At 57.8% G+C, this 19,536-nt stretch overlaps 1 protein-coding gene across 2 annotated transcripts; it reads right to left on the bottom strand.

Annotated features, from left to right (window-relative positions):
* Positions 1 to 667: 667 nt before the first annotated feature.
* SART1 (spliceosome associated factor 1, recruiter of U4/U6.U5 tri-snRNP) lies at positions 668 to 19,281 on the bottom strand. 2 transcript variants are annotated; one of them, XM_039244905.1, is made up of 20 exons: positions 18,900 to 19,281; positions 16,496 to 16,553; positions 16,058 to 16,113; positions 15,374 to 15,500; positions 15,146 to 15,251; positions 14,862 to 14,939; positions 14,639 to 14,738; positions 14,405 to 14,547; positions 14,108 to 14,314; positions 13,259 to 13,383; positions 13,020 to 13,156; positions 12,756 to 12,889; positions 3,107 to 3,280; positions 2,832 to 2,942; positions 2,454 to 2,541; positions 2,020 to 2,110; positions 1,766 to 1,901; positions 1,163 to 1,252; positions 933 to 1,054; positions 668 to 756 (listed from the first exon to the last, which is right to left on the bottom strand). In XM_039244905.1, the coding sequence occupies exons 1-20, from the start codon at positions 19,210 to 19,212 to the stop codon at positions 738 to 740; spliced, it is 2,415 nt and encodes an 804-aa protein (XP_039100836.1). In that variant the 5' UTR covers positions 19,213 to 19,281; the 3' UTR covers positions 668 to 737. The 2 variants fall into 2 exon arrangements, with proteins under 2 accessions (XP_039100836.1, XP_039100837.1); XM_039244906.1 differs by having other exon boundaries at positions 14,108 to 14,311.
* Positions 19,282 to 19,536: the final 255 nt, after the last annotated feature.

Raw genomic sequence — 19,536 nt, 5'->3', positions numbered from 1 at the left:
CCCGTCGTGGCAGGTGCAAGCCTCCTTCAGAGCTCACCTCCCAGGGCGGCGTCCCCAGGCAGGCGGAGGCGGTAGGTATGGGGAGGTACGGGAGTGCTAGGAGCCTAGGAGCGAACCCGGGGCCCTGAGGGCAGCGATCTGTGTGCCCTCGGGCGCTGGGAGAGGCAGGGTGACCCAGGGTGACCCAGGCTCTAAAAACACCTTCACTTCTCACCTGAAAGCCATCCCTACAGAGAAGGTACGACCTTGGACAATCAGCCAGGACCGGAGCAACCACGCGGGGGGGCGGGGGGGGGGGTGGAGAGCTGTCCTAGCAATTCTGGACAGTCTCATCTCTGTGTCCCTGGATGGCTGGGTCATACCTAACAGATGTCACACTCTTAAGGTGCCTCTGAGGGGTCTTGCTCACCTCTAAATGCCAGGTGGATGGATGGATGGATGGATGAATGAATGAATGAATGAATGAATGAACTCATTTAATCTTCACAAGAGTCTATGAAACAGAGGTGCTTTGATTGTACAAATGCCAGAACTAAGGCTCAGAGAGATTCAGGGACTGTCCTGAGGTCACACGGCCACCAGGGCCCGGCTGAGGCCAGCGGATGCTCCTCCCGGCACCGCCTGCCCCTCCTCCTGGGTCTGACCCTGGAATCTGCACCATGACGAAGGAGGAAAAAATAAGGAGGGAACTTTATTTAATATTAAAGCTGGGGAGGGGGTCCGAAGGGAGATCGGATTCACTTGGTGATGGTGTTCCTGCGGAGAGAAGCGAGGCATGAGGCTGGAAGCGTGCGCCCCCCCCCCCTCAGGTGGCCCCCGTCCCTGCCCTGCCCCCCACCTCCCACCCCTCTATCAGGTGGGCCCCCGTCCCTGCCCTCCCCCCCTCCCATCCCCCATCAGGTGGCCCCTGTCCCTCGAGCTCCCCCGCTCACGCGTTCATGCTCTTGCCGCTGCCGCTGAGCACGATATACGGGGTCTTCTGGGCCTTCTGCTTCTCCTGGAGCAAAGCCACCGTGCCCAGGGGCGTGTCGCTGGAGCTCATCTTCTTCAGGAGCTGCAGGACGGGGACCAGTCAGCCCAGGGCAGGAGCGGGCCCCAGCACCCCCACCACCCCAGCACTGGCAGGTGCCGAAGCCACCCCGCGTCCCCACGGGCCACTCACCGCCTCCTCGTCCAGCTTCTTCATCCGCCGCTCAGTCTTCATCTTGCCTGAGCCTTTCCCGTGGAAGCGGTGGGACAGCTGCCGGAAAGCCTGGGGACACGGGGCAGTAACCGGTTAGAGTCGCCTGTGCCCCAGAGGGCAGGGGAGGCCTGGCTGGGAAGGGACTGGGAGAAGGGCCATGACCCTGGCACCCTCCAGGGGCTCCCCAGAGTCAGGGAGACAGACTCAGGGGCCGGATGTGCTGTGCTGGGTACACTGGAGATCATCAGGGAGACCTGCGTGCGGAGGCTGAGCTGGTGGGGGGGTGGGGGGGATGGGCTGCCTGGGGGGGGCGGGGGGAAGTGGATGGCACCCTGGGGGCTGGGCTGGGAGCACGTGGGGAAGAGTGTGGTGAGGGCGAGGCCCTGGAAAGACTGTCCCAGGCGGTCAAAGGAACCGGGACCGTGAAGGGGCCTGCTGTGCCCCCCAAAAATGGAAACCGAGGCACAGGGGCTCTGACACTTTGCAGCACCCCAGCCAAGACCCCTCAGTGCAGCTCCGCCTCCTCTGGGAAGGGCAGGGGCCTCACCTCTCTGTGGCTCCGTCAGCCACAGCCCTGCTCACCTCCTTGGGCGTGAGTTTCCGGCCCGTCTCATCCACATACTCGATCTTAACGTCGGGTTTGTAGCCGTCCTTCTCCTTGAAGTCCTGGGTGAAGCCTCGGTACTCCTCCCGCCGGCTGTACTTGTCGTCGATGGCCCTGAGTGCGAGACAGAGGGTGGGGGGCTTCAGGGCCAGCACTGCCCACCCCGCCTGGGTTCCCGACAGCCTCCAGCCAGCGCCACCCCCGTGACCCGCCGCCGGCCTGCCCCACTCACATCTTGTCCTCAATGCAGTACACGGCCGACGGCAGGGACTTGTTGGGCGCCTTCACCCGGGCCACCTTCTGCACCGTGGTCTCCAGCAGCCCTGGGGAGAGGCGGTGGTCAGACTCCAGGCTGCCCCCCACCCTCCTCTGCCCTCAGAGGCGCGGCCCAAGCAAGGTCAATCCAGCCGGGCTCTCTCAAGGCCACGGCCTGACCACCTCAACTGCTCCGATTCTCCCCAGAGATGCTGAGACTCAGGGGTGAGCGGTGGCTGTGTGTGTGGGGGGGGAGGTGGCAAAGCCATCAAAAATGGGTGACACGGCGCAGCAAGGCCAGATGGTGCCACAACCGCCCCGGAGCTGGGTGCAGAGGGGCAGCGCGCAGGTCCCAGGGGTGTGGCTCACCCTGCCCCCCCCCCCCCCCGCCCAGGGCTCAAGGCCCCTCACCTTTGTTCTGACACAGCAGCAAGGCGGCCGCCAGCCCTCTATTCACGATGGGCTCCTCGTCCAGGATGGTGGTGGAGGAGGCAGAGAACTGGGGGGCGGCACGCGGGAAGGTGGTGAGCGGGGCGCGGGCTCTTCTCACCCCCCCCGCCCCCGCCACACAAGGCTGTGGTCCTTCCCGTGCCGGGCGCCTCGCTGAGCCTCCCCACGACACTACGAGCATTACGGACCCCATCCCAGGGGAGAGCGGGGCTCCGGGACAACGGGCCACTTGCTCCAGGTCCCCCAGCGATGAAGGGGCGGAGCTGCCCCAGCCCCCGGCTGCACCGGGCGGTGGGCTCCCCCGCGCCACGCCCCGGCCCGGCCCCCCGCGCCCCTCACATCCTGCTGCTGCTTCTCCTCGTCCAGGTTGACTGTGCTCCAGCCAATGTTCTCCTCCCCGTCTGATTCCGAGCCGCCGTTGGCCGAGCGCTCCTCGTCCCGTTCAAAGTCCTGGGGGTCGGAAGACCAGGGTCAGCCCGGGGAGCCCCAGGCCCCCGCCAGCCCCCTAACCCACGGGGGCGCTGCGGCTCGTTACTGAGGACTGGGCCAGCGGGGGGGGACCCAGACCGGGAGTGGAGGGAAGAAGAGGGAGGGGCAGGCCGCCCGAGGCCCACCATGAGCTCTTCCTGCTCCTCCCGGTTGCCGGCCAGCCCGTAGGTGGGGATCTCCCCCAGCGTGCGGCAGAACTCGGACGTGGCGTTGAACACGATGGCCCCCTTCCGCTCTGGGTCCTCGTCTTCCTCCCAGCCCCGCCGGCGGCATTCCAGCTTCTTCACAATCTCCACCACCTGGGGGAGGGAGCAGCTGTGGGCAAACCCAGAAGTTTCTGGGGAGGTGCCATCGAGACCCAGAAGCCATTCCTATGTCCACAGCGGGCCTGGTGCGTCTCTGCGTCCTCCGCGGCTCCCCATCCACTCCCCACTCTGCACCTACACCCATCTCACCAGGTCACTCCCCGCTCCAGAGCCTTCAATGACTCCCGTCTGCCCTTTACATAAATATCCAGAATTCTACACGGCTCTTCTCCACAGCCCCACATCTTCCCCCGGGATCGAAGCACACAGGGCCTCTCTGCCTCTGCCCCGCCGGTCACCCTTCACCCTACAAACTCCAGTTTCAGGACTCGAGGTAAACACCAGCTCTTCCAGAACCCTTCCCTGAGGTCACAGGGTGGGGAGACGCCTGGGAACTCCCATACACTTCCGGCACCCATCACCCACCCGCACACCTGCCTTGCTCCACCCTCAGGACACCCTCTTGCCCAGCGTGGCCGCAAGGCCCTTTGCATGCCCGCTCCCGACGCTCCTCAGAGAAGTTTCCAGTCACCACATCCACTTCCACACCCCTTCCTTCCACCCTGCTTGACTACGTTTATTTTTAATGAATATCACCTTAAGCATAAAAGCGTTCCGACACAAGCGTGTTTTTAAAAATAGTAACTAAATACACACCCAGGCGCCCATCGCCCACTCTCAGGAATATTATCCTTTCAAGCCTGTCTCCTTGTTCGTTATTTGTGCTCATGATTCACTGGCTTTTTAAAATTAAGTTTATTTATTTATTTTGAGGGAGAGAGGGAGGGAGCTAGCAGGATGGGGGAAGGGGTGGAAGAGAGAGAGAGAGAGAGAGAGAGAGAGAGAGAGAGAGAATCCCAAGCAGGCTCTATCTATCAGTGCAGAGCCCGACGTGGGGCTCGAACTCATAAACCACGAGATCATGACCCAAGCCAAAGTCAGATATTTAACTGACTGAGCCACCCAGGCGACCACCCTCACTGGCTTTTCTTCAGTTTTACCACACAAGGACCTCTCCACAAACAGGGTATTATTTTGTTGTATTTTTTTTTTTTTTAGGTTTATTTATTCTGAGAGACCGTGCATCGTAGGGGGAGGGGCATAGAGAGAGGGAGACAGAGAATCCCAAGCAGGTTCCATGTGCCCAGCACAGAGCATAACACGAGACTTGATCTCACGAACTGTGAGATGTGATCTGAGCCAAAATCAAGAGTCAGACACTTAACAGAATGAGTCACCGAGGTGTCCCTGGTTGCCTTTTTCTTTTCTTTTTTGAGAGAGTGAGCGAGCGAGAGAATATCCCAGGAGGGGCAGAGAGAGAGACAGAAAGAGAGAGAAGCAGGGCTCATCCAAAGCAGGGCTGGAGCTCGAACTCATGAACCCTGAGATCATGACCTGAGTCAAAGTCAGATGCCCAATGACTGGGCTACCTAGGTGCCCTGGTTGTTTTTTGGGTTTTTTTTTAAAGCTTTATTTTTGAGAGAGCACAAGTGGGGGAGGGGCAGTGAGAGAGGGGGACAGAGGATCCGAGGCAGGCTCTGCGCTGACAGCAGCAAGCCCGAGTGGGGCTTGAACTCACCAACTACAAGATCATGGCCTGAGCTGATGTCAGAAGCTCACGGTACTGAGCCACCCAGGTGCCCCCAGCTGTACATTTTTAAAACGTTATATAATCTGAACCGTGCTGTAGATTCCCTTATGATGTGCTTTTTCAAAAAAATTTTTTGGGGCACCTGGGTGGCTCAGTCAGTTGAGCCTCTGACTTCGGCTCGGGTCATGATCTCATGGTTCGTGGGTTCGAGCCCTGCATCGGGCTGTGTGCTGACGGTTCAGAGCCTGGAGCCTGCTTCAGATTCTGTGTCTTCCTCTCTCTCTGACCCTCCCCTGCTCATGCTGCCTCTCTCTCTCAGAAATAAATAAAACGTTAGAAAAAAAAGAGAAAGAAATAGCTGTGCCCATGCCCAGAGATGGCCCTGACAACTGCTGGCGCTCACCGGGCCTATCCCTCTGAACATCCTGGGTGCAGGGAGCTTACTTTGTATCCTCCATCTTGCTGCCCCTGAATCAGGCTCTGAGCTGTCAGCACAGAGCCCGATGCAGGGCTCGAACCCATGAACCGCGAGATCATGACCTGAGCTGAAGTCGGAGGCTCAACTGACTGAGCCACCCAGGTGCCCCAAAAACACTTTTTTTTTTAAATAAAATACATTTTAAGCTCCATCCTGACACGAGTGGCTGTACTTCATTAGCTTTTCACTACAGAACCGCAGTCCACAATGTGAACGGACTTAGCCTGGTGACCCAGCGCGCAGCGGCCCTTTGGTCATCACGCAGGACGCCCATCACCCGGAGCACGTGGGCAAGTGTGTGTCTGGGGCACACTCAGGAGCAGGGGCGCCGGGCTGAAGGGCACGTGCACCAGACTCTACAAGATTACGTCAGTGTCTTCCCCCTCTTGCCACACTCGCCCACACGCCCGACAAGAGCGTGGTGAGGGTTCCGGCTGCTCCAAGCCCTCGCCGACGCTCAGCACTGCCAGACCTGGGCATCTTTGTCGAACGGCGTGAGTGTGACCTGGTCGTTGTGGTAGCTCGCCTTCCCTTGACCATTCACAACGCTGAGCCTCCGTAGGTATTTTCTTGGCTATTTACCCTCCCACCTCTGTGAACTGCCTGCCAGGGTCTTTTGCCTCTTTTCCCATTTTGTACAATTTTGTTGTTCGGATGTTCTCGACACTAACCCACATATGACGGTTACATGGACGTGAGCAAGTATCGTCCCCTTCTGACCTGTCTTCTTTCACTCTTCATGACCTTTTTATTTTTATTTACTTATTTATTTATTTTAAATTTATTTCTGAGAGACACAGCGTAAGCAGGGGAGGATCAGAGAGAGAGGGAGACACAGAATCCGAAGCAGGCTCCAGACTCTGAGCTAGCTGTCAGCCCAGACCCCAATGCGGGGCTCGAACCCATGAACCGCGAGATCATGACCTGAGCTGAAGTCGGAGGCTTAACCCACTGAGCCACCCAGGCGCCCCCATGACACCTTTTTAAAATAACTTTAGTTCAGGGTGCCTGGGCAGCTCAGTCGGTTAACCGTCCGACTCTGGCTCAGGTCATGATCTCACAGTTCGTCGGCTCGAGCCCCGCGTCGGGCTCTGTGCTGACAGCTTGGAGCCTGGAGCTTGTTTCAGATTCGGTGTCTCCCTCTCTCTCTGCTCCTCCCCCATTCATGCCCTGTCTCTCTCGTCTCTCAAAAATAAATAAAAGTTAAAAAAAAATTGAAATAACTTCAGTTCTTAATTCCTAAGTAGTTCAATATTAGCGGTTTTCTCCTCATGCTTTATGCTTTACATTTGTACCTTTAACAATAACTTTCTCCTAAAATAATCCAGTCACAATTAAAAAAAAAATTAAGAAAAGAAAAATCTCTGTCATTCCCGTTATAGGAGGTCCCTAGAGGTCAAACTCACAGGGCCGGGAAGTAGGGTATGGCTGCCAGGGGCCCAGGGGTGAGAGTTAGTATTTAATGGGAACAGGGTTTCTGTTTTACAAGACGAGAGGGCTCTGGGGGCGATGGAGGAGATGGGCTGCACAACCAAGTGAAGGGATCTAACGTCACTGAATTGGACGTTTAAAAATGCTTAAGGGGTGCCTGGGGGGCTCAGTCAGTTGGGGGTCCGACTCTCGATTTCAGCTCAGGTCATAATCCCAGAGTGGTGGGATGAGCCCCGTGTCGGGCTCTGTGCTGAGAGCAGAGCCTGCTGGGGATTCTCTCTCTCCCTCTGCCCCTCTCCCCTGCACACCCTCTCTCTAAAACATATATATTTATTGGTAAAGGCCAAGATGCTAAATTTTATGTTCTATGTACTTTAATGCAATGAAAAAGGGGGAAAAAAATCTTTCTCTGCTACCAAGTCACAAACGTAATTTCCGTAACTTTGTTCTGAAAAGTTAAGTTTTTACTTATAAGGTCTCAATCTCTCTGTAAGTAAATTTTGTGTGAGGTACAAACCCAATGTCACCTTTTCCCAAATCGGTGAGTGACTGTCCAGACAGCACGTGCTGAACCGAGCGCCCCCACCCGGGGACACCGGCTGTCCCATCCCAGGGGTCTGCTCCTGGGCCGTCTGTTGGGTCCCAGCCCTGGCACTCCCGGCTTCACCACCTTCACTACCATAACCCCCTGGTCTCCAGGAGAGCAAATCCCACCCCTTTGTTATTCAAAGCATCTCGGCTCTTTCTGGGTTAGCTTTCTGGTTCCACAAAAACCCCTGTGGGATTTTTATTGGAACTGCATGATTAATCTATAAATTAACTTGAGAAGACGAACATCTTCACAGCATGGAGTCCTACCCAGGCGTGGACGGCACTGTGCCCTCCCAAAACTCCTACGTTGAAACCCTGCCCCCAGCAGGACTGTGTCTGGAGACCGGGCCTTTGAGGAGATGGTCACGGTCAGGGTCATAAGGGCGAGGCCCAAATCCAGTAGGCTGGTGTCCCAGTGGGAAGAGGGTGAGACCCCAGGGATGCAGGCGCGCAGGGAAAAGGCCGTGAGATGACACGTGAGAAACCGGCCACCACCAAGCCCTGGGAGCAACCAACACCCAACACTTTCATCTTGAACTTCCAGGCTCCAGGGCTGTGAGAAAGAAATTTCTGCTGCTTGGGGCGCCTGGGTGGCTTAGTTGGTTAAGCGTCCGACTTTCGCTTAGGTCATGATCTCGCGGTTCATGGGTTCGAGCCCTGCGTCGGGCTCTGTGCTGACTGCCAGCTCAGAGCCTGGAGCCTNAAAAAGAAAGAAAAGAAAAACAGGTGTTGGTGACAGTGTGGAGAAAAAGGAACCCTCATACACTGTTGTTGGGAATGCAAACTGGTATAGCCACTGTGGAAAACAGTATGGAGGTTCCTCAAAAAATTAAAAATAAAATTACCATATGATCCAGTAGATACTAGGTATTTACCCAACGAACATGAAAACACTAACTTGAAAAGATATATACAGGGGCGCCTGGGTGGCTTAGTCGGTTAAGCGTCTGACTTTCGCGGTTCGTGGGTTCGAGCCCCGCGTCCGGCTCTGTGCTGACTGCCAGCTCAGAGCCTGGAGCCTATTTCAGAGTCTGTATCTCCCTCTCTCTCTGACCCTCCCCTGCTCACACTGTCTCTCTCTCTCTTTCTCCTAGAAATAAATATATATAAAATATATACATGTAAGAAAAAAATTGCTGCTGCTTAAGCCACCCGGTCTGCGGCACTCCGTCACGGCAGCCCTTGCTGCCTGAAACAACGGTGCAGCTGGCTTCTTTAACGTCTTTTGAGAACAGACTATAACTTCCCCCATACAGATATACAGTTTATTAACGCTTATTTCTGACAGAGACAGTGTGTACCTGCTTACGTACAGACTTCTGCATTCACGTCTGCAGCCTCGGCCTCTCCCTTGAAGTTCAAATTCGATACTCAGTATCCCATCACCTCTAATAAAAAGGCACCTCAAAACTTAACCGAGACCGGACACCTGGTCTTCTCCCCCAAACCTGTCCTCCCCAACCTGTTCCCATCTCAGAACTCTGTTCCTTAGCCCAGTCCACGGGCAGCTGTTCAGGTCGGAACCCTTGGGAGTCGTCCTTAACCTCTCCTGCCCACTCACGATCTCACGTGCAATCGGCAAACGCTGCCAATTCCATCCTCAAAAAGCATCCCACACACGGCGGCTTCTTCCGGGCTCCATGGCTGTCACCCCAGCGGGCCACCATGCATTCCCACTGGTCTCCCTCCAACGGAACCCCACAGGCTCAATCTACCGCAGGAGCAAGCCGCTGCCCAAGTGGCCCCCGCCCACCTCCCTCCCTGTCACCGTCCCCGTGGCTGGCACTGCAGCCACGCAGGCCTCAGCCAACTTCCCGAGCGAGCCCAGTCACTCCGGACTCAGCGCCTCGGGTCCCAGGTGCGCTCTCATCTCCGAACTGTGCCTCAGCACGTCACTGAGGCTCGGTTCATCTGGTCTCAACCATCACCTCCTCAGGGAGGCCCTCCCTGACCAGCCGACTGAAAACAGGAGCACTCCTTCACTCCCAATCTCTCCACGGCCTTGCCTTTTCCTGTCTCTCCTCTCCTCACCAGATGTTGTTCCGCCTCCTCTCCTCTCACTAGAACAAAACTTTCACGAGAACAGACACTCCAGGGCTTTCGGCTGCCGTGTTCCCTGCTGGACGCGGGGCGCTTGGTAAGCATTTGCTGCGGGATGAAACCCTGATGTCTGGCCGCACCGCGAACTCTGTGAAGGCGCAGAGAGCAGTTCCGCCTGGTTCCTGCCATCCCACGGGGCGCAGGCCCTGGCATGTGGGCGGCACCTGCTGCTCCCGGAGTCCCATCACCTCCTGACCTCCTCAAGTCCCCTCCTTTCACTGGGGAGTCCAGCCCCCGCTTCCTGCCTTCCCTCCGCCCCTGCTGTCGCCTTCCCTCTCGGGGACGTCTGCCTCCAGAGGACCCATCCAGCCGCTGCCTCAGAGGTTCCCTGACCTCCTACCAGCCGTTTCCCCAGCCTCTCCTCCCCTCGGGCTCCTCCTCCCAGCCCTGACTTAGTCTCACCAACATCCACGGCCCCTTCAGCCCCCAATTCCATGTCTCCTCTCCATCTGCTGCCTCCCATCTGCCCCGCTCACTTACCCTGTAAAACCTAATCCAGTGATTCTTGAACCTCACCAGGACTCCAGTCCCTTCTTCCCCTCCACCGCCCCTCCTGGTGCATCCGCACCACCCAGCCTGCAGTCTGTGCGTCAGCGGAGTCCCTCCTCTGCCAACACGTTACCTGGTCTCTCCCCTCGACAAACCCAACCGGGATTAATCCCAGACGTCACCTACTTGGCTGCCAACACGGCGCAGCTGGACGAGCTGGAGAAACCCTTAAATGCACTGACCAGACTCGCTTCCCGCTGGCGACCATTTGTAGCAGACAGGGAGTCCCCGCTCATCTGCCCAGCAGACCTCCTTTTCTCCCTGCACCCGACTCCAGGCTCCGACACAGTGCCCCACCGCCCCCAGAACCCCCACTCCCCCCCCAACCTCCTCACTGGAACAGCCAGCCAGCCAGGCAGGCCTCCCGTACCTTCCCCCGGCCAGTCGCCTGCATCGGCCGTGGCCGCTCGTCCCCTCCCCCTGGAACAAACCACAACACGACCTGGCTCCTCTCAACGGCCACCCAGGCCACCCGAGGAGCACTGCAGGCCCCACCCCTGCCGTGTTCCTGAAAACAGCTCCTTCCTTCTCCTCTTACACCCTTCGCTTCTCTCCCTCCCCTGGACTGGCGGCAAGCGTGCTTGCAATCGCCCTCACTTAAGAAAAACTTCTGAGGATATAAAACTGGGTTAGAGATCGGTTCAAACCAAAAAGATGTCTGGGGGCATAATTGGGAAACCTTGTTACACGGACTATTTCAGAGGATTTATGGGATTTTTTTCCTCTGGAGAGGGCGGGGCCCTGAGCCCCTCAGCCCAGAGTTCAGCTAGCGCTGTGAGGGATTTTTAAGGGAACCCGGCCACACAGGGGATGCCCTTATTTTTAGAGACTCCGGCTAAAGTGCCCCAGGGGAAGGAGTCACAATGTCTGCAACTTACTTTCAGGGATTCAGAAAAGACTGAAAAGAGAAAGCGAAGAGAGAGCACGGTGATAAATGTGTATAATTACTGAATTAAGAGAAAATATAAAGAAGCTCATTATGGGGGCACCTGGGCGGCTCAGTCAATTAAGCATCCGACTTCAGCTCAGGTCATGATCTCATGGCTGGGGAGTTTGAGCCCCGCATCGGGCTCTGTGCTGACAGCTCGGAGCATGGAGCCTGCTTCAGATTCTGTGTCACCCTCTCTCTCTGACCCTCCCCTGCTCTCAATGTCCCCCCCCCTCTCAAAAATAAACATTAAAAATAATTTTTAAACTAGAACTTCATTACGATACTCTTTCAACTTCTCTGCACCCGAAGACGGTGGGACGCGGCCCAGGCACGTTCACAAACACCTTCCAGGTGACTCCGGCTCAGCCCAGGCTGAGAACTATCGGGCTACGTAACCTCTGCACAGTCCGTTCAGCCATAAACTCTACAATTCTTACATCCAGTTTGTAAATATTAACACTATTAACCGTTAAGTACAGGAAAAAAAAACCCTACTCTCAATCACACCACTTCAGCTAATGCTCATTTCTCTGACCCTCTTTAGGGCAGCGGCAGACGAAGCACCACCACCCGCTCTCACAAAGTTTCACTGGGTCACAGCCGCGCCCCTTCCCCGCGTTATCCAGGGCGCCTTTCCCTACGGCGGCAGAGAAGCCGGGTCCCTGCGGCGGAGACCATAAGCCCCGAGGGCTCCGGGACCTCTGTGCTGCCTGCTCCCGCTCTACGGAACTGTCCCAGCGCTGCCCTCGCCTCCACATCTCCTGACTTGCTGACACACCGCGCCACGTCTGACCCGCCCGTCGCTCCTCGAGAGCCCTTCTTGGCTTCTGTGAGCCCCACGCCTGCGGCTCTCCTCTACCTTGGGGGCTGCGGCTTCTCCGACTCCCGGGCAGGAGCCCCCACTGCTCGGCCCCACCAGCAGGGCACATGGGGCTCACCTCTCCTGAGGTGGGAGGGGTAGGATTAAAAGTGCAGACTTGGGGTCAGGCTGTCCAGACCCGGCTCTGCCATGTACCAGTCGCGTAACCCTGGGCAACGCGCCTAACGCCTCCGTGCCTGCTTCCGCATCTGGAATACGGAGATAACAGAACCCTCCTCATGGGGTGTCGCGGTGAGCACGAAGCATGTAAGCAGCGCCCAGATGTGCTGGTGCCCCTGAGGGTCAGCGATGACCAAGGCCACAAGGCACCACCAGGCCCTCAAGTATCCTAGGCCACTCCTCCCAAGGACACCTGCTGTCTCTGCTGCCTGAATGCCCACCCCCACCCCAAATCTCTGCGAGCCTGGCTCGTCGGTGTTACGTAAGTCTCAGCTCAGACGCCGCCCCCGGTGAGATCTCCCCCGAACAGCTGATGCAAGACGCTGGCCCTCCAGCCATCTGCTCCGTCTTCCCGAGTTCAGTCTGCCCGGCTCGAGTCACCACCCAAGCGTGTTGCTTGTGCGCGTGTGCGCACGCTCGCCACCCTCTGCCCCCAGATAGAAACGCAGCTCCTTGAGCCCAGGGCCCTCGCTGTCCTGCTGACCTGCATCTCCCCAGCCCCCGGGATGATGCCTTACCCGCAGCAGGCATGCAACACCCAGCCTCGGAGGAGAGGGAGGCAGGGAGGCTCCGCCCCTAAACCATCTTAGAGCAAAAACACTGCTCAAACCCAGGAATCTGCTAATGATGTGACGTTAAACAAAAAAGAGGGTCCGGGCTGGAGTGCAGGTGCTCACGGGCTCCCTGAAGACCCCTGCCCGGGGCGGGGGGGGGGTTCAGCACCCACCCGCCCCGTGCCCAGCCCCGGGGGCCCCCTACCTTCTCGCCGCTGTCCCGCAGCTGCTGCAGCTGCCGCAGGCGGCGCCCCTTTTCCAGCTGCTTCTGTAGTTCCAGCTCCGCCTCATCCTCCTCCAGCACCTCCGGGGACCCGGCCTGCGCGCCTCCAGCCTCCTCTGGTGGAAACACGGGAGACCCCTGCTCGGATCATCCTGTTGCGCATGTCCTGCCCTTGTACCCCACCCCCCAGCCATCGGGGCACTCCTCCCTGCCCCTGCCCCCCCCCCCAGCCGGCGGGGCCCCCACCGTCGTCGCTGATGTCCATGTTCTCCACGCGGGTGTCGTCCGACTGCGGGGGCTGAGCCACCGGCTCCTTCTCCTCCTCCTCCTCCGGGGCCTCCTCGTCTGCCTCAGGCACTCGGCGCCGACCCCGGCCCCGCAATCTGGGGGGGGGGCGGGGCGGGGGGAGGCCTCTCAGGTGAGCACTGAGCACACACCCCTGGGCCAGTCCGCCCCCCACCCCGCACCCCCCTTTCCAAGCACACCTGGAACCAAAGTCCCCGTCTTGAGTCTGGTCCCCAAGAGGCAACAAGTCATCGGCCCGCACTACCACCTCCTTCTCTTTCTTGCGGATCTTCTTCACTCTCCGTTTGGTCTTTTTAAAGGTCACCTAGGGGGAGGGGAGGCCACACATGAGACAGGGATGGTGGGCAGCCACGAGCCCAGAGAACAAACGCTTTCTTAGTGTCCTTCCACGCCAGCCTCTGTCCTAAGCACTCCACACACACAAACAACACGTGAGGTAGGTGTGATTTCATCCCACCCACGAGATGATGAACACTGAGGCACAGAGAGGCTAAGTTCCTTGCCTAAGGCCACCCAGCCTTAGTGGGATAACCAGGACTGTGAATCGTGTTCTTTTGCCTCCAGGGTCCTGCTATTCATTACTCGGCCAAGCAGTTCGCTGAGCCCAGCGCCTACCTCTGTCTTCACAACCATCCCAAACACAACTCCACACACAGCTGTAAAATGATCACTCACCCACATTGTCACCAACCCTCGTGACGCTCTCAAGAGGGGAGCTCCTGTCCTTCCCATTTCAAATAGGGAGCCTCAGCCTCACGGTTAAATGACTCACCCAAAGCACAAGCTGGCCAGATGGCAGAGCCTGGACGTGAACTTAGACAACGGTCTGTCTCAACAGTCCCTGTTTTGCCCATAGCCACTGGCTCCCCGCAGCGCCTCCCGGGGCAGCCCTTTACTGCTCACCCACAAAGGCCAAGAACCTCACACTCGATCTTCCTCTACAGCTCCTCTGGCAGCACGTGACCCCGGAAGAGTGGGAGGAACACCCACCCCTACTACAAGGTGTGGGGGGAGGGCCCGGGACTCACCATCTCCTCGGGCGTGAGGTACTCGGAGGCGAGCCGGGGCCCCACTGTGCTCAGGGACTGAGCCTGTAGCCGCAGCCTGGCCCGGATCTCCTCCAGCTCCCGCTCCCGGAGGCCATCGGCCGTGCCGCCCTGCTCCAGGCGGAAGGACTGTGGCCGCTCGCCCTCGAGCTCCTCGTCGTACTTGGACAGGATGGAGCGCGGTTTCTGCTGCAGAACAAGAGGGACGGGTTGGGACCCAGCCTGTTCCCGAAGAGCCACCAAGCCACCGTCTCACAGCCCCCGGGCTGCCCGGCCTGCCTGCGCCAAGTCATCCACGCTCTCATCCTCCGCATAGGGCAGGTAGTCGGGCTTCTTCTTCCGTAGCTCCACGTTTTTCTCTGCCCGCTCCTTATCCACCAGGTTCACGTTCACCAGGACATCCTCCTCCTCCTGCAGCACACCTGCGGACAGGGCAGGAGCGGCGGCCGTTCGTGTCTGCCGTCAGCTCAGCAGCGCCTGCACCCCCACCCAGAGCACCTGGGCTCAACCCACCTTTGTCCTTGAGGGTGAGGATCACAGTCTCCCCTTCTCGGAAGGAATCAATAGCGTGCTCCACGGTGAGGCCCTGGAGGTCCCGGGCACTGTACAGGTCCTACAAGGCAAAGGGACGGTCCCGACAAGTCAGGAGCCCTGACCCACCCAGCCCTGGGACCCCAGCACCAAGGACAGCGGTGCCTCGGCCCCGCCCTGCCCCCAGCGGCTCAGGCAGCCTCACCTGTCGCCTCTGTCCAAACTCCTCCTCCACCAGAGTGCTGACGCCAAACTCTTGGTCCATCTCCTCCAGCAGTTTGGCCTATGGGATGGGAGCGGGGTGCCATTCAGCATCATGGAGGACATGTGGGGCTTTACCAGGTGTGAGTGCAGAGAAAGCCAGCCAGCCGCAGAGAGCCTCCTACCTCTCTGAGCCCCGTCCCCTCCCAAGAACAAGTCTCCTGCCCCAGCAGCCGCTCGGGTTACTAGAGGCACTGAGCGACCACCCCCGGCTGACCGGGTGCTCACCCTCTTCTCCGCCAAGTCCTTCTCCTTCTGAAGCTGCCGGCTTCGCTCGATCCAGGCGGCGGTGTCGTCCAGCCATGGGTCATCCTCCCCCAGTGTCTTTATCTTCCTGAAGAGAGAGGAAAGTGGCCTTCTGGGGAACCCCTTTCCTGCTTCCCCCACTCGACTCAAGAGCTCCCCGGCAACCTCCTCAGGTCTTTCCCTTGTCCACCTTGGCGGGGACGCCCTCACCCCAGCTTCTGGTTCAGGAGGCGCTTTTCTTTGGCGGCGGCCAGCTTCTCCCGTAGCTCCTCTCGCTGTCTCAAGGCCATGGGGTTGATGACATCGGCTGCCACGGGCTCCTCCTTGGTGCCCGCCTCTGGAAGGGGGGCCCAGACGTGAGGCTATGCCTGCCCGTGGCTGGTGGGGAGAGGAGGGAGCCACTCACCCTGCCCCCTTCTAGCTCAGGGGTCCAGAAGGGGCCAGGAGAGGAGGGAACAAACCCCTTCACCTGCCTCCTCCCACTTCATCCCCACATTTCCGGGTCACCCTGCACAGCATGACGGGACTCTCCACGCCTTACAAGCCCCCCAAAGTCATGCTTTAAAAACAAACACACCCAACGCAGGCAGAGCCCAGATCAGTCTGCAGCAGCTGCACACGCATCTCGGCCCGGTTAATGCTGCCTCACAGCCAGAGTGCACACGATGCCAGCCATTCGAACTTAAAGAATAAGCTGATTCCCAGCTCCCCATCACCACTGTAGGGAGAGGCCTCATGCCTATGTGCGCACGCACGCGCACACACACACACACACAGTGCCACTAAATGGAGCTGCGCCAGTGCCATAACCCCACTCTTCAGAGACCCCTTCAGATGGTCCTTTTCCTCCACCCAGATGCCCTCCCTCACCCCCCTCCTCACCCCCACACTCACCCTTCTTGACAGCATTGACCTCCAAGGGTTTCAGCCCCAGCTTTGCCCGGAGTTTACTGAGGGCAAGAAATACAGGCGTTAGGAGCCGTCGACGGTGCATGAAAGACATTTCACAACAGACAGGGGTGAACATAAGATGGGACTGAGAGGTCATAAGGGTCCCCAAAGCAGGACCTGACCCAGGCAGCCTAGGACTTTGGGAAGGACACTGGCCTCCAGATTGGGGAGCACAGGAGCTCGGCCTGGCCTGCCCCTTAACCAGCAGAAGGCCATCCTTCCTCTTGGATCTTAGCGCCCTCTTCTGTAACTCAGATGGTTAGATGCCACTTCCGATTCCAATCAGAATGCTTTAGTGTGGGAAAGGCCCCCCGGGAAGCTGTCCCAGAAGCTGTCTGTCTCAGAAAATAAAAGCAGAAACGTAAGGGAAACAGAACTTACTTGGTCTCCTCGATGCTGAGTGACGAGGCATCTCCTGAGCTAGTTTTGGAGCCGGCAGCTGGAAGGACAAGAACCCTGGTTTGGGAGCTGAACACAGGCCCAAAGAGGAGGGCCCCTCACCAGCACCCGGGCCTGCTGCGACACCCTGAAAGAGTGGCCTTTCTCCACCCTGGTCGTTCCTCCTACCTCAGACCCCAACTCTCTACATAACCTTCCTTTCCTGACCCAAAAGGTCCAATCTCTGTGCATCCTTTACTCTGCCTCCTCTCCCCTTTTTTAAAGTCCATTTATTTTGAGAGAGAGCATGCAAGTAGGGGAGGGAAGAGAGGGTGAGCCAGAGAATCCCAAGCAGGCTCCGCGCCGTCAGCACAGAGCCCAATGTGGGGCTCAAACTCATGAACCATGAGATCATGACCTGAGCGGAAATCAAAAGTCAGACACTTAACCAACTGAGCCACGCAGGCACCGCCCCCCACCCCAACCCTCCCCCCACTCCACCTCCACTTTTGAATACTCTGTTTTCAGCCTGCACTGCCCTCCCTGGCCAAACTCTGACGAAATCCTATCCAAATGCAAAGACCAAATGCCACCTCCTTCTTGAAATCCTGTTCAATTATTGCTCGGAATGAACTGTCCTCCCCTATCATTCCCAGGTCTGTTTCTCCTCACAGGTCAGGGACCAGGCTTAGCCGCAGGGCTGTGTCCTCTGTGCAATTCATCCAGTCAAGAAATACCCTTATTGGTGCCTGCATTATGATAAACATTGAGGAGAATGAGATAAAGAAGCATTTCAGAACTTCTCTGCCCACCTCATAATCAGCAACAAACTTCACAGACCACCAAGGACAGAAGCTAGATACCACCGGATGGAGTTTCCCAACCAGCTGCCACCATCCTTCCCTGCCTCCCCATCCCGCAAACTACTTCCTCCCCTACATCTCACCAGGACCCTGGATCCCAACTTCTTTTGGCTGTCATCAAGGTCACCAGCCTCTTTATTTCTAAATCCAATGAGTTCTTTTCAGTTCAAATTTCCTTCGTTTCCTTTTTTTTTTAATGTTTTATTTATTTTTGAGAGAGAGACAGCACGAGCAGGGGAGGGTCAGAGAGAGAGGGAGGTATAGAATCTGAAACAGGCTCTAGGCTCTGAGCTAGCTGTCAGCACAGAGCCCAACACAGGTCTCCAACCCACAAACCATGAGATCATGACCTGGGCCAAAGTCAGACTGAGCCACCCAGGTGGCCCTTAAATTTCCTTCATTTTCTGTGGTGACACCGTTGATTATTCCTTCTCATACTGTCTTCCCACAGACCCCATGATACAAGATTCTCCCGTTTTTCTGCATTTTTTTTAAGGTTTTATTTATTTCTGAGAGAGAGAGAGAGAGACAGCATGAGCAGGGGAGGGTCAGAAAGAGAGGGAGACTCAGAATCTGATGCAGGCTCCAGGCTCTGAGCTGTCAGCACAGAGCCCGACGCGGGACTCGAACCCACAAACCGTGAGATCATGACCTGAGCCAAAGTCGGATGCTTAACCGACTGAGCCACCCAGGCGCCCCGGTTTTTCTGCATTTCCATAGGAAAGTATTTTTGTAACATCTGGCTCCACTTACTACTAACAGTTTAGTGTTTCTTAGGTTCTACTGACCACTCCTCACTCTCAGTGGGCTTCGTTTACCACCTAAATACTCCCAAACCTTGCACATCAAATGCAACACTCTCCAAACCTGAATTCTCTCCCCTCAAACGTTTGCGTCTCTTCCAGACTACTCCATTTCAGTAGACGCCACAACCACCCACCTAGTTGCTCCAATCAAAATTCAAGAGGTCGTCTTCATCTCCTTCTTCCCATCCTCACCCAAGTGCTAAGATGTCTTAATTCCTCCCCCCAAACACTATTTCAATCTGTTGGGGTCTCTCCATACCGCTGCTGCCTCGGTGGCCCCACCTGGCCTCTGCTCTTGACTACCCTCGAGTCAGTTCTCAATACGGTGATATTTGCGATATATGATCAACTCCCTGACTCAAATCTACAGCTCCTGACCACCCTCAAAACAATATTCAAAGTTCTACAGGATCCTTTGTGTTCAGACCCTTGTTTCCTATCCCTGCTATGAGCCCTACACGATTGCTCAATACCAGCTTTCTTCCCATCTCTACACACGCTGGGGCAACTTCATTCATTCATTCACTCAACACATTTACTGGGCGCCTGGGATGTGCCAATCTCAAGGAAAACAGAATCTCTGCCCTTGCGGAGTACAGTAGAGGGAGACGACCTTCAACCCCAAAAAACCACAGAAGACCCTTCAGTAAGTGCTGACGGAGACAGTCTGGGGGTGCCCAGGCCCTCCCGCTCCCGGACCCCGGGCACGGCCCGCCCTCCACAGGCCACGCCCCTCACCGGCCTCGTAGCCGTCATCGCGCTTCTCCCGCTTCACGCGCCGCTCCGAGAGCTCTGCCTGGCTGCGCTCCCGCCCGTGCGCGCCGCTGCGGGTCTCGGCCTCGGACCCACGCCGCCCGCTCCCGCGCTCGCCCCCACGCTCCCGGCTCCGCTTCCGTCGTTCGCCGCCGCTACTGCCGCCGCCGCCGCTCCGGTGCTTGTGTTTTTTGTGCTCCCGGTGCCGCGGCGGCTGCTCGGTGGCGCCTCCGGTGCTGGCCGCCGCCGTCGTCCCGGCAGCCTCCTTCTCCCCGCGGTGTTTCTTTGACGACCCCATGGTGGTACGTCCGCCCCGAGCCCGGCCGTCGCCGAGCCCCGACGACGCAAAATGGGAACACTTCCGGGTCGCCCGGCAGCCCGCAGCCGTGTTGCCGGAAACCAAGAGCGGCGGCTTCCGTCGTTCCCTTCGGAGCCTGCCCCAAAGGTTCATGGGAAGGCCGGGGACCAGAGCCCAGATGCGCCACAGCGGCCGCCTCGGTGGGCGTGGCCGTCTTTAAGCTGGTAGGCTGGCCGCGCATGCGCAGCTGTAGGTGGGTCGGCCGTATCTAGGGGGTTACAGGTCTCTCAACTCCAAGCGCTCTAAGCCAGCAACCTGGGAGGT

The sequence above is a fragment of the Hyaena hyaena genome, unplaced genomic scaffold (genome assembly GCF_003009895.1).
Source record: "Hyaena hyaena isolate Hyena2069 unplaced genomic scaffold, ASM300989v1 scaffold_248, whole genome shotgun sequence".
NCBI lineage: Eukaryota > Metazoa > Chordata > Mammalia > Carnivora > Hyaenidae > Hyaena > Hyaena hyaena.
This window is presented reverse-complemented; position numbering and strand designations above follow the sequence as displayed.

Coding starts and splice junctions, on each gene's coding strand:
- SART1 (XM_039244905.1), bottom strand. CDS start 19,212: ATGGGGTCGTCAAAGAAACACCGCGGGGAGAAGGAGGCTGCCGGGACG. Junction 15,501..16,057: donor GGTCAATGCTGTCAAGAAGG/GTGAGTGTGGGG, acceptor CCCCCCTTCCAG/AGGCGGGCACCAAGGAGGAG. Junction 3,281..12,755: donor TGCGGGACAGCGGCGAGAAG/GTAGGGGGCCCC, acceptor TCCCTCCCCCAG/GTGGTGGAGATTGTGAAGAA.